The 15,332-nt window shown below is 43.5% G+C and overlaps 1 protein-coding gene across 1 annotated transcript in view; it reads right to left on the minus strand.

Moving 5' to 3' along the window:
• Window positions 1–15,332, minus strand: part of MED27 (mediator complex subunit 27) — a 499,272-nt gene that overhangs the window by 457,619 nt on the left and 26,321 nt on the right. Inside the window, exon 2 of the mRNA XM_063935570.1 lies at window positions 13,153–13,297. Within this exon, the coding sequence (XP_063791640.1) occupies window positions 13,153–13,297 (145 nt within the window). The remainder of the gene's footprint in view (window positions 1–13,152; window positions 13,298–15,332) is intronic.

Genomic DNA, 15,332 nt, shown 5'->3' on the forward strand with positions numbered 1-15,332 from the left:
TGTATCAGATCATATCAAAACACCATCGGCCATCTGTGTGACCCATGGGTTTGCACAAGCTGCCCACTCCAAGTCCTGCCTAGAGCTCAGGAAATCTCTGTCCTCTGGCAGAGATCCTAGGAAGAGTCGGGTTGTAAAATAGAGACACAGCTAATAAATGCATTGCCTTTTAAACATCGAGCATAAACACGTTCAAAAGTCTTGGGTTTTACAACCCGACACTCTGTAAATAAACCCCTCAGTGTCTTTTTAGCAGAGATCAGCACAATGGCTGGATTCTGACAAAGAACAGTTACTTACTTACACAGTCCACCAGACGCGTTTCACTGGTTGCCTGCCTGCTTCATCAGAGAAGGTTGTGATTAGTAGTGAGAGAATGGTTGCTTTTACTAATCGTTGTAGGAGTGGGCTACACGATATAACATCATGCAAAAACTATTGGTCTCACAGGTCATCTCATGTTTGCAGACTCAGTTTAAATGGCGAGTCTCTAGCATTTAATATCACCAAGCTGTCCGGCCATTACAACTGCACAGAACTTAAATATGCGGAAAAGGTCAATCAAAATTGAGTTTTACATGGGTGGCGATGTGAGTGACATCATCAGACCTGTAGGCTAGTGTCTGTGGCCCAGAGCATCCATATGACATATTAATCGATGGAAAATATACCTGGACCCAATTTACTAAATATAAACCGTTTACTTAAAGTAAAACTACTTATAAATGTGAGAAATATGTACAGACCATTACTTTGCAATTTCAAAATGTTTAAAGTGGATCCCCTGGAACAACAACGGTATTGTTACATTCAGCCACCAAATCTCCATGACCGTCATTCTCCAAGTGCTAGGGGAACTTTCATATTGTATAGGTGAGAACCTCTCTAATAACAAGCCGTGCATCACTTGCTCTCAAAGGACAGCATGTCTACGTTGCTTTATAGTTCCAACGGCCCAACAAGGCCACGAAAAGGATTGAAGGCGACCGTCATTTAAGATGACAAAACACGAAAGAGCCCTCACTGAAATCATGGAAGGCTGGAGATGAAGCATTTGTAGTAGTGTCAGAAATGTAATTGGTCTGGGAGCAGATTTCAAAATCCTGCACCCTTAAGACCTTGCACTGCGGACACAGGGATGACGCTGACCCGATCTGAGCGCTGTTCCCAAACTCCAAGTGAGAGCTTGTTAAACATCTGAAATTTGATGTCAGATTTCACATTATCACTTCACTGCCGTTCTTCCGGATATCTTCCCCCTGCCCTTCAGGTGCGTCCTTCTGGAATCTTAGCTTGTTTATCTCCTTGCATGCTATCTGCCTGCCACACAGTTACTCAAGCAAGCAGTAATATTAGAATAGCCTGAGCTGAGGGAGAGGGGAGATCCCTTATCACAGCTCATCAAATATACAAAGTCAAAGGGGGGGGGGGGGGGGGGAACACATAAATTATTGAGATGCAAGAAAAACAAAACAGACAGCAGCAAAAAACAGCTGCCACTTCAAATGCTGAACAGCACAAAAATGTGTAATGGCAGGGTGTCGGGAAAGGGGGGGGGGGGGGAGTTTGGTTTAATGAGACCTACAACCCACCTGCATTTAGGGGGTAATACGCATGGTTAATGCAGAGGGTATACTAGTGAGACTGCACTTACTCCGTTAGCTACCTGACAACTACAGTGCATGCAGCCATACTGTATGTACAATATACACCGAGTCACTGACCCGATTTAAATAATTGCAACTTTCCTGATTTATTTGCATACAGTAAAATAGCCTTTTAAGAAACTGAATATAGGCTGGAACGTGCAGTCTGCAGATTCTTAAAGCGATAAAGTTTCACTTAAAAAAAAACACACATATATATATATATATATATATATAAAACAAAAAAATCAACCCTAATATCTTGCGCTATACCTCTAGTCTCAAACCAACAAGAAATACCCTCTGTCAGATAAGGTATTAAAAGTAGATTACAAATAGAAATGGATTCTCGTGGGAGCCAATATGCCTTTTGTATGACAATAATTAAAAGTTTTTATTGTACAGAAACAAACGATATTTATCCTAAGCGTTTGTTATTGACACAACCTTCTAAAAATTCATATAAAACAATATTACAATCTTATACATAAATTACAGTTGGATGTGAGGATTTTACAGCCAGGTGATCACAGTCAGAACTCGAAATGGATGTATCTCCAACCAGATGTTTGTGATAAGGACTTTGTTAACCAGACGTTGCAAAACCCATTTATATATATATATATATATATATATATATATATATATACACACACACACACACACACATATATATATATATATATATATATATATATATACACATACATATACATATACACACAGGTTGAGTATCCCTTATCCAAAATTTTTGGGTCCCCTACTGAGATAATGACACATGTACATATAGATTATATCATATAAACACATTGGGGGAGATTCAAATGTTTGATAAGTCGGTTGGGTGTCTGTTTTTTTCCTGTCTAATAGACAGAAAAAAACAGACTCCAAACATTTCAATCTCCCCCAAAGTATAATATATATGTTATTATCTCAGTAGAGGACCCAAAAATGTGGGATTTTGAATTTTGGATAAGGGTTACTCATTATAATATATATATATATATATATATATATATATATATATATATATATATATATATATATATATATATATATATATTCTACCGCCACTTCCAGTAGATCACAGATGCACCAGAACAGCGAAGGGAAGCGGCCATAAATGTAACTTCAGCCACATACAGAATAACAGAGGAGCAGGTAAATGAATACATACAGTAGTTAATTTACAGACATATACAGCACAGGCCAGCCAAAGATTCATTAGCTTGTCGAAAACCAAGGAGGATTGACATAGCTGAAGATCACGAGGCATAGTTACACTGAGCCTGTTAATTACTATACTATTATAAATGTATGCAATTTAAAATCTCAAATCCGATCCTGGAACAGTGTACATTTGTAAAGAATAAAAAATGCCTTTTAACATTGGATCAACTTGTCTCTTTGTACAAAACTACGCACACACACACACACGCGCTACTGTATCATTACACAGACTCTGTATAACTAAGGTGTACCTGTAAAGGCGGTTTGGAAATTTTAACATTAAAGCCTTGCTAGGGCAGAACTCTCATTGCACATACTGTACACCATCGTAAAGCAGACCATCTATAAAGAATGTCACTCAATCTCCGTCTTGTGCTTTCTGACATTTTCCCTTAAAGGATATATTCATTAAAATTTTCCTTATTTAAATTCCGATCCCCCAATTGAAGAGATGACTTGCATTCATATGCATTCATTTCTGCTGCCCTATGGTTGAAAAGATTTAGAATTCCAGTATCTGTGCCACCGCAGATTTAACAATGAGCTATACAAGAAAATTGCGACCGCTGTCAAACAACTGCTTACAGCAGATCACCCATTTGGTGTTAGCGAAATTCCTTTAGGGGGGATCAACGCAAAAGATTCTGAATGCCTTATAGTATGACCATCGCCTTTGAATACACCGTTATTGTGGCCTCTGCACGTCAAGCAATGTGGGGTCTAGTTATTATGTGGTGGCAGGAAATCACTATTGCCACTTACAGCAGAGACAGAAAGTCTTCGACCACCAAATTATAAGAGAATATATTAATGGTGGGAAACTATCTATTTATGCAAACTTTAAAACCTTCTTAAGTACACCCCTACATCATATCCAGTAACTATAAAGGGGTGAACCATAAATCCATAGCTCATTGAAGCTAGAATTTTAGGCAGCAATTAGTTTCAGACAGACACATTAGCACCCGTTTTTGGGCAAACACACATGGATCTGGCATAAGTTCCCGGATCCATGCGTTTCCAAGGCCGCAATTGCAAAAACGGGTTAGTTATGGGGAATTGCCTCTGGGTAGGTGAAAAAAAATCCCCAATATTGCCAGCTTTGAGTGCTAATTAGATAGTTCCCAGGGGATCAATTAGCTGCGGTAATTGAATTACTCCCTATATACAGTACTGTGCAAAAGTTTTAGGCAGGTGTTGAAAAAATACTGCATTGTAATAATGCTTTAAAAAATAAAAGTGTTGATAGTTTATTTTTATTAATTAACAAAATGCAAACAGAGTGAACAGGAGAGAAATCTAAATCAAACCAATATTTGGTGGGACCGCACTTTGCCTTCAAAACAGCATTAATTCGTCTAGGTACACTTGCACAGCAGGTAGGTTGTCCAAATATCTTGTAGAACTAACCACGGATCTTCCATGGATGAAGGCTTGCTCAAATCCTATCTCTCCATTTAATCCCAGACAGACTCAATAACGTTGAGATCCGAACAAGGAGTCCTGGAAGTGATGATAAGGCCCCCACAGAGTCTGTCTGGTATTACATGAAGAGACAGAAGGATTTGAGCAAGCCTATGGGGTATATGCAATTAGCGGCGAATCGCGGCAAATTATCGCCGTTTTTTAATTCGACACAATTCGACAGGTGAAATCCGGCAGGTGGTTTCCGGAATTCACCATATTCAATGAAAAACGGATTCGACAGTCCCGCGGGCGAAAAACGGCCGTTTTGCCGGATTTTGCCGCGATTTAAAAAAACGGGGAAAAACCCGGAAAAAAATGGCGTGGGGTCCCCCCTCCAAAGCATAACCAGCCTCGGGCTCTTCGAGCTGGTCCTGGTTCTAAAAATGCGGGGGAAAAATTGACAGGGGATCCCCCGTATTTTTAAAACCAGCGCCGGGCTCTGCGCCTGGTGCTGGTGCAAAAAATACGGGGGACAAAAAGAGTAGGGGTCCCCCGTATTTTATACACCAGCATCGGGCTCCACTAGCTGGACAGATAATGCCACAGCCGGGGGTCACTTGTATACAGCGCCCTGCGGCCGTGGCATTAAATATCCAACTAGTCACCCCTGGCCGGGGTACCTTGGGGGAGTAGGGACCCCTTCAATCAAGGGGTCCCCCCCCCCAGCCACCCAAGGGCCAGGGGTGAAGCCTGAGGCTGTCCCCCCATCCAAGGGCTGCGGATGGGAGGCTGATAGCCTTGAGTAAAATGACAGAATATTGTTTTTTTCCAATAGTACTACAAGTCCCAGTAAGCCTCCCCCGCAAGCTGGTACTTGGAGAACCACAAGTACCAGCATGCGGGAGAAAAACGGGCCCGCTGGTACCTGTAGTACTACTGGAAAAAAAATACCCAAATAAAAACAGGAGACACACACCGTGACAAGTATAACTTTATTACACACTGCCGACACACATACATACTTACCTATGTTAACACGCCGACTGCCACAGTCTCCGACGATCCGAGGTACCTGTGAAAAAAATTAGACTCACCTCAATCCAGTGTCCGGGAGATAATCCACGTACTTGTTAAAAAAAGAAAACGAACACCCGTACCATGCCGTACTGAAAGGGGTCCCATGTTTACACATCAGACCCCTTTCCCTGAATGCCGGGACACCACGTGACTCCTGTCACTGAGGTCCCTTCAGCCAATCAGGAAGCGCTACTTCCGTGGCGCTCACCTGATTGGCTGTGCGCGTGTGACCTCAGACAGCGCATCGCAAAGCCTCTCCATTACTTTCAATGGTGGGAACTTTGCGGGTAGCGGTGGGGTTAACCCGCGGTCAGCCGCTGACCGCGGGTGACCTCACCGCTGACGCAAAGTTCCCACCATTGAATATAATGGAGAGGCTTTGCGATGCGCTGTCTGAGGTCAGACGCACACAGAGCCAATCAGCAGAGTGCAAGGACATTACACTCGCCGATTGGCTGAAGAGACACTTCTGTGACAGCTGTCATGGGGGTTTCTGCATTCGTGGAAAGGGGTCTCATGTGTCAACATGGGACCCCTTTCAGTCCGGCATGGTACGGGTGTTCGTTTATTTGTTTTGCCAAGTACGAGGATTTATCTCTGGACCCTGGATTGAGGTGAGTATAATTATCTTTTATTTTCAGGTACCCGTGGATTCTACTTGGAGAAGAGGACTGACTGCTTCGTGTCAACATAGGTAAGTATGTGTGTGTCGGCAGTGTGTAATAAAGTTGTACTTGTCACGGTGTGTGTCTCCTGTTTTTATTTGGGTATTTTTTTCCCCAGTAGTACTACAGGTACCAGCGGGCCCGTTTTTCTCCCGCATGCTGGTACTTGTGGTTCTCCAAGTACCAGCTTGCGGGGGAGGCTTGCTGGGACTTGTAGTACTATTGGGAAAAACAATATTCTTTCAATTTTGACAAGGCTATCAGCCCCCCATCCGCAGCCCTTGGATGGGGGGGGACAGCCTCGGGCTTCATCCCTGGCCCTTGGGTGGCGGCGGGGGGGGGGGCCCCTTGATTGAAGGGGTCCCCACTCCTCCAGGGTACCCCGGCCAGGGGTGACTAGTTGGATATTTAATGCCACGGCCGCAAGGCACTGTATAAAAGTGACCCCCGGCTGTGGCATTATCTGTCCAGCTAGTGGAGCCCGATGCTGGTGTATAAAATACGGGGGACCCCTACTCTTTTTGTCCCCCGTATTTTTTGCACCAGCACCAGGCGCAGAGCCCGGTGCTGGTTTTAAAAATACGGGGGATCCCCTGTCAATTTTTCCCCCCGCATTTTTAGAACCAGGACCAGCTCGAAGAGTCCGAGGCTGGTTATGCTTTGGAGGGGGGACCCCACGCCATTTTTTTTCTGAATTTTACCATTCCATCTAAAAAAAAAAAAAAAAAAAAAAAAAAATATTAATTTTAAAAAATATATAAATAATACTTGTGCCTCCAAAAAAGCCAAACCAAGTACCTAATCCCTTCTAATATAAATAGATATGCTATTATCAATAAAAAAAACACTAAAAAAAACATGTTTTAAAATTTTTTTATTAGTTTCACCCACCAAAGTGTGGCGGATTGAAAATGTCGAATTTACTGTCTAAAAGCACTGTTGTCGAATTTCCAAACTTCAATTGAATACACTTTGGTCGAATTGCAGCACTTGTATCATTGCAGAAAAGTCGAATTTGACAAAAGTCGAATTTCAAAAAGTCGAATTTTGAAAGTCCGTTTTTTGGACGGAAAGCACTGAATTGCATTAACGACTTTTTTTGGGGGGCGAAAAATTCCCGAAATTCGACAATTTCGGGAATTCGACCGCAATTGCATATACCCCATAGGGTTTGCATTGCATATACCCCATATATCTACAAAAGAGCTGTGGTTTGTTCTCAAAGAGGTTTAGAACAAACTACCTGCTGAGATCCTTCAAAAACTGTGTGCAGAATTGATGCTGTTTTGAAGGCAAAAAGTGGTCACACCAAATACTGATTTGATTTAGATTTCCCTTCTGTTCATTCACTTTGCATTTTGTTAATTGATCAAAATAAACTAATCACAGTTCTATGTTTGAAAGCATTATTACAATGCAGCATTTTCTCCCACCTGCTTAAAACTTTTGCACAGTATTGTATGTGTGAAGTGTGAGGCTAACACTGTATAATTATTTCAGCAGCATCACTCACAATCCAAAAGCTTTCATGTTCCAGTTTAGCAGCCCATCACGGCAATGGATTAGCATCACTAACTAACAGAATCAGTTGTTTAAAATTCCTGGTGAATCTAGTTGTATCACTTGTTAAAACACTACTTTTAGGCGTTTAATCTCCAGAGACAGAAAAGGGGAAGGGGGGGGAGGGGGGGGGGAGCATGATCAATTAATATTTACAATTTTTTTCTGCATCTCAGAATTTAATGAGTCCGTGTCAGTCTCTAATCTTCTCTTGATAAATGCTGGATAAAATATGAAGTGTCTAGACACATCATCCGACTATCCGCCAACAGCAGGGGGAAAAAAAAAATTTGAAATGAAAAAAAAAAAGGAAGGAAGTTACAATTTAGACTTTTGAAAGACTAGAAAATGATAGAACAATCTATGAAGATGAATCGGTGCTTGCTACAACCAGCACTAATAGTTCAATCACACGTTCTCATTTTAGCAGATCACTGCAGTAAGCAAGAAAAAAAATAGGAGTGATATCACAAGTTACATGGAATCTCACTCCCTGTTTATGGCGAACGGCTGACATTCTCAACACCTGGATCACAGAGACAAAATCCATCAGCAAGAAGACGTATTACAAAATGTCATTATAATATGTTACTAGACAACCTCCCATAAATGTGTACCGTTTAAAGCGGAACCAACCCCAATTATATTTTGGTATGGTGCAGGGGAGGGTGAACTGCTGTACTCTGCTTTTATGGTTTTCAGGACAACTTAATGCAGAAGATCATTTAAAAAGGGTCTAGTATGATATATCGGCAGACGGGATGCTGGCTGTCAGTATACCGACAGTGGCATCCTGTCTGTCAGAATACCGCCAGCAAGGCACAGTGTCCCCTTGCGGGCTCGCTCGCTACAGGTTCTATTCTCACTCGGTTGGTGGCGTGGACCCACCATCCGAGTGGGAATTGGGGGGGGGGGGGGGGGCTGTCGGGATGCCGACCATCGGCAAAATGCCAGCTGTCAGGATTCCGGCGTCGGTCTCCTAAACCGCTGGATCCCGACCGCCAGCATTTTGACTGCATCCCTTTAAAATTTCCTGGCTTGGGGCTTGACGTATAAAGCAGTGAAAAAAGTTGAGCTTTAAAATAAGTTTCTTGGTACTTACCATTAAATCTTTCTCCTTCATCCATCTGGGGGTCACTTCTAGACAATGGGGTGTAGTGACGGTTGAGGAGCCAGCACTTAAAGGGGGGGGGGCACTTCTTAACCAAGGGGATGTACAAAAGCCTTAGCTGAACCCAATACTTTCCATCCAAGGAATTTATATATGTCGTACCTAGACACAAATCATGAATGTACAAAAACTTGGTGAATGTATGAACAGAGATCCCTGTAATTGCTCTGCATAACCGTTCCGTGGAAGCTCTATGCCGTGGTGCCCATGAAGCACCAAACGAGTGAGTAGACGGAGCAGAGATTCTAACTGGGACAGATCGTTCAACACCCTCATATGTCTGCTGAATTGTGGCCGTAATCCACTGGCTATAGTCCGCCTGGAAGCTAGCCAATTTCTTTCATTAGTGTCATAATATTAAGTAAAACTATCAGTTTGCCTTACACTGGTTGACCTCTCTGGATACAAACTTATGTTACAATGTCTAACAGGGACACTGACTGTAATCTGATGTTTTGCTGATTTAGCAAAAGCTGCTAATATATTTTCCTGAATAATGAGAAAGATGGCACTACTTCTGTATAGACAACAGGTAGTGTCTCTAACACTATCCATGTGCTCTCCAAGATAAGATCATCGGGGGTAATTCCAAGTTGATCGCAGCAGGAAATTTTTTAGCAGTTGGGCAAAACCATGTGCACTGCAGGGGGGGGGGCAGATATAGCATTTACAGAGATAATTAGATTTGGGTGGGTTATTTTGTTTCTGTGCAGGGTAAATACTGGCTGCTTTATTTTTACACTGCAATTTAGATTGCAGATTGAACTCACCACACCCAAATCTATCTCTCTCTGCACATGTTATATCTGCCTCCCCTGCGGTGCACGTGGTTTTGACCAACTGCTAAAAAATTTCCTGCTGCGATCAACTTGGAATTACCCCCATCATTCTGACACTCTTGTATTTAAGTTACCCACTTCAGTTCCTCCTCCTGCAAAGGTTCAAAGGATGGTATGCCTACATGATGGCTGTATCTGTAATAAGTCTATAATAAGTCTTTACTTAAGGGATCAGCCAATGTCTTTGGATCCATAAATAACCTGCCCTGCCTCAATATAACCTAAAGTTTGTTTTTTTCCTTCTAAAACATCAATCTACCTACGTACGCAACACATACGTCATGGTCATTAATGCTTTCAGCCTGTGTGTGCCTGATTTTAAATTGCACGCAATTTAAATGCGACAGTTCATGCCATTTGTAGCAAAGTGTGCATGCAGGCGCATCTTTAGCTACTTGCGAGCAATGAAAAGTTGTACGCATCTCGGGTGCTTCTGATTTGTGACTGGATGGGTGTTACAGTGTGGAATCGGGGTCTACGAACGTAGAATACATTTGCCATTGGTGAGTACACAGAGTTGCATATTATTCTGATTAGAGGACACAGACATTTGCTGGTGCAAATGCAGAGGATTGTTATGAAGGTCACTCTCGTAGGGCAAGGGGTGGAGTAGTCACATAAGCTTCTGTTCATGGGAAGAAGCAAAAATGCCAACCGCATTACATGCAACTCAGAATCGGGTCCCGAGAGTCTACAGCAGGGATGGGGAACCTATGGCCCTCCAGCTGTTGTTGAACTATACATCCCAGCATGCCTTGCAATAGTTTTAGCATGGCTAAATAGCAAAACTGTAGCAGGGCATGCTGGGATGTGTAGTTCAACAACAGCTGGAGGGCCAAAGGTTCCCCACCCCTGGTCTACTGTGTCTGCAAATCCAGATGGTACCACCTTATCACCATTACAGTACCACCCGAATATTTTCTCGCACCATCTGTGAAATGCATAGGTATCTCTATTTTTCCACCTCAGATGAAATACATCCAGTCAGTGCCTGCAGTATTCAGCCAGGACAGAAAGCCCGGAATCTGGTAGTACACTTTCTGCAAATGCTGGTCATCTCCCCTGGACCAATGACGGGAATGCAGGCACCAACAGGGGAAAGATGACACCGGAACTATGCGTGTCCTGTACATCGGAACCAAGCAGACATGTTAGGGGTTGAGGGTATGGTATTATACTGGTCATTCAGCATAAAGGTAAATTTGATTGCAATGTGAAAAACTTGACATACAGTAGAAGAAGGGCAGCGTGGTAATATCAAACCAACAAGTACATGCTTAGATTTCTAAAAGAATTAGAAATATACAAAACAACAATTTACAGGCTCACAGAGCCAGTCTCCCACAGATACATGATGCTCTTTGCCCAACTCGCAATAGACCCTCTTAACCACAGACAGACATTATTCTTGCAGAATGTAGAAGATCCGTATCCGGTACACCGATAATATATATTAGTCTAATGGGCTATACACACTTGCCGATAATACTGAAAGATATGAACGATCTCGTTCATGATATGAACGAGATACCGTTCATGTCTTTCAGTGTGGAGGCACCAGCGATGAACGATGCGCGGCCCCGCGCTCGTTCATCGCTGGTGCCCCGTCGCTTGTGCATGCAGTCCAATATGGACGATCTCGTCCAGATGTGCCTGCACTACTATGGAGCCGGGTGACGGGGGGAGTGAAGAAACTTCACTCCCCCCGTCACTGCCCCCCCGCCTACGGGTCGCCCGTATCTGCCATCGGGCAGCTCGGCAGCGGATCAACAAATGTGTAGGGCCGATTAAGGTGGGTACACACTGGCCGATATATCGCCTGTTTTCTTGAACGGCTGATACATCGCGGGTCCGTCGGCCAGTGTGTACGGGCGATACGTCTGTGAACTCCGCCGTTCACAGACGTATCGCGTCGGCCCCGCAGCACAGCCGACGGCCAATATATCTACCAATATATTGGCGCGTCGCTGTGTGTGTACGGCGGTTGGCCGACTGCCTGTACACATGCTGCGGCGGCCAGCGGTGATTGACAGCTGAACTGGGCGGGCGTGTGTACACGCCCGCCCAGTTCATGACGTCAGTCCCCGACGGATCCGGCAGTGTGTATGCTCAACACACTGCCCGATCCGTCCATAGATATATCTGCCAATCAACTGATCTGCAGATATATCTATCAGTGTGTACCCACCTTTATGGGCAATAGCCTGAAACAGTATGTGAGTCAATACAAGCCCTCCCTGGAGCAATACAGCAGCTTTGAAGCTCAGCTAGCTTGTTATTTGTGATTGGTAATTCAGAAGTGTTCTGTGCTGATCTACCAATCACAGTGTGACCCATCATGATGATGATAATTGCTTCCAGCTGCTCTGCTAGTGGATACTGGGCAGCACAGTGGGGTGGAGGCATAGGGTGAACGGCCAAACAGCCTGAGATTTTCATACTATGGGCAGGCTGCAAAGTGGACAGTAATAGGTGGCTCACTTACAGTGACTGTGTCGCTAATTTTAACATGCAGAGCTACTTTCAACATGCATAACATAAATGCAACTTCTGCCGTTAGCAAAAGATATTGCTAAATGATCAGTCTCAAGCGTGCAATGACTGATGTGACCCATCTGGAGGAGAGAAAGGGTTCTGCCAGGTGTCAGGGACAGCCACATACATGCTAACATGCTCTCTACATGCTACCGTCTATTTCACTTTTGGGCCAGTCAGTAGGGTATGTACAAGGCCAATCATTTTATACACTCAATAAGGCTGATTCAATTGTTTTTTGCTCCATCTGCTGGGTGTCTTTAGCAGTGGGAGTCTATCGAAGCTATTCAATTGATGCTCCTATTAGATGCCCATTGACAGTTAAGGCGCCTATCGGCTCTGAGTTTAGCCGCGCAAAACAGCTAAACCCATCTAAAAAGCCTGAGTGGGCATCCAAAGTCCAGGTATGAGCGCTTTAGGCACCCAAGCTATGGACTTTTTAATACATTGTTCCCTGCACCTCCGGGGGGGGGGGGGGCAAGAAAAGAATGTGCCTGCCGCAGCTAATGGGCTTCTATTGGAGCAACAATTGAATAGTTCCAATAGATGATCATTCTATCAGAACGCTAGCAGGTGGAGGACCACAATTCAATCGGCCCCATTCTGCTGCTCCTACAGGATCATAGTATATACAGACACGCAGTGTATGGAACACCGAGATACCAATGACAGGTATTGCCTCCCATGCCTTGAATACAGTCCTAGATTTATAGGACACAGTAGTTTTATTCCTCAGAAATTAAAGCTACAGTAACGTGTTTGCCACGGGATGCACATAATTGTAAGAAGGAACATCACATGACAAACATTTCAAGAAGGCACTGGGTGGTCTACTGCTGAGGGTCTGTAGCTTACAACTGCTCTGCATGCAGTGCGGAGCAAAGGATTATAGGATTTACCATATAATTATAGCTGGACAATCACAGGCAGTGCATCAGGAACATATAGAACCATTCAGTACAGTCTACTGAGACTTGTGGAAAGTTGGCCTACGCAGCAGAGCAGCAAGACGCTCTCCTTACCTTGTTTGACCATTTATAAGCCTGGAGCAGCTGACTGTACAGAGGGGTCTTGTCGTGAACTGGGTCCAAGCTGAGTAAGCCGCTGTTATGGAGTGGGTGGTTCTCGGATGGTTTCCCAACTAAGTTGCTGAGACGTTCCAGTTCACTAAAAAAAAAAAAAAAAAAAAAAAAAAAGAATGGAGTGACAGGAAAAAATTAGTTTGGATAAACTGGAGTTGTTCTCAGAAATCCAACTGTTGTTGGACCACAAAATACAATGAGGATCTAATACAACAGAGCACAGGTTCTCAAACTCGGTCCTCAGGACCCCACACGGTTCATGTTTGGCAGGTCACCTGTAGATTTTTAAAATGTGACAGTTGGTGATACACAGTGCAGCTGCTGGGTGACATGGAAAACGTGAACCGTGTGGGGTCCCGAGGACCAAGTTTGAGAACCACTGCAATAGAGCAACCTGTAGTAAAGGCTCAACAAATCAAACACAAATCATCAATTAGCCTGTTTATTAAAACCAAGTATAACGCTGTATGATCCTATGTTGTAGTCCAACCACAGAATCACTTCTGGCTTATGCAGCGGCCTGTAAGGATGAGAACAGACGGACCTCAAGGTCCACAGCAGTCTTTGTCCAGTCACATTCTCCAAGGAGATTGCTCTCCTTCCAATTATCGGGCACTGCTCTTCTTTGAAGCCACAAATGCTGCAATAGAGCCACTTTAGATAAGGCATACTACATCCAAATACTAAGAGCCTTACATTATGTAAAAGGTCTACTTATAACGACCAAAATCATATATATGTAAATGTTACCATACCACAAAAGAACATGAGCATTTGGTTGTGTGTAGAAATCGTCAGTGGTATTATTTGCATTAAGTCAGCCTGTGTAGGAAAAGGAGCCCTCCCCCACCCCATACACAAATTTATCTGAATTACCTGCCATTCTGATAAACTTTTACATTCACGGTAATCATGCATACCACATTTATATGGAGGAAGGGTAGATGGGAGCTCAATTTAGCATGTAAATCGTGATTTGCCATTGCACAATGGCAAATTGCTTTCATGAACACCACACATTTTGCCTCACACCCCATGGAGGTTCACAGGAAAACTTGTGATACCGGCATTACTGTAACTGCCCCTTACATGTGCAGCATACTTTGCAAACATCTTTTTCTTTAATTTCTACTCCTCATGACCTCTTTTTCTTTTTTTAAAAAAACATTGGTTTAAGAGGTCCTGAATCTCGACTTCTGTTCTCCTATACAATGTCATTATAAGTGATTTGGTATTTAATTTATATAGTCAAAATCGTAAGCATACATTACACCGTGTGTATGCACCTTTAGGCTGCGGGCCAGGGGGGTTCGGTTTAGGCATCACCGGGGGAAAGGTTAGGGTCAGGCACTAATTGGGGGAGGTAAGAGTTAGGCTGCTGGAGAGTTAGGATGGGATGCTTTCAAGTGACCGGCGGTCAAGAGACCGACTGTCACATAACCTCCCCCTACATACCGTTCTCTCACAATTCCGACGGTCGGTATGCTGACCAATAGGGACTATTCCCACTCGTTGGTGTCCAACGGCCTTGGTGCGCTCGCCCCCTGCAGGAATTTCGCTGCCGGGATCCCGACGTCGGTATGCTGACCGCCGGTCAAGCATACCACACCCGGTTAGGACAGGGGGGAACACACTTACTCATTCTGACCGCCCGCAATTCATACTGAAACCATGGGCAGCATCCCCCCCACCTTCCTCCTCCTTCTTCTTCTTCTCCTCCGCCGCCGCCTCCTCCTCCTCCTCCTCCTCTTTCCTTTTACATCATGATAGGGTTTGGCACTAAACACAAATCTAATAAACTGCTAAACTGGTATAAAAAAAATATGTGGGTTTAGTATACTGTCCATGGAAACAGATGGTTGAAGATTATGACAAAACATCAGCAATGAACATTTACAAATTGGCAAATCATCTTTGTGGACTTTCTTCACCAATATGAAGTTGAGATCATCACTAATATGCCTTCTCATTTTCTTCCAGAATTAAGATCATTATCTGAAGGAAAACACAAATTTTTACACCTGACAAGTATCACTTTATAGCAAAGCAATGACCTATATCAGACACAGACAATAATACATAGGCTTAACTCCAAACCAATTGTGGTTCTGAAATGAATA

This window comes from Pseudophryne corroboree, chromosome 8 (genome assembly GCF_028390025.1).
Source record: "Pseudophryne corroboree isolate aPseCor3 chromosome 8, aPseCor3.hap2, whole genome shotgun sequence".
Classification (NCBI taxonomy): domain Eukaryota; kingdom Metazoa; phylum Chordata; class Amphibia; order Anura; family Myobatrachidae; genus Pseudophryne; species Pseudophryne corroboree.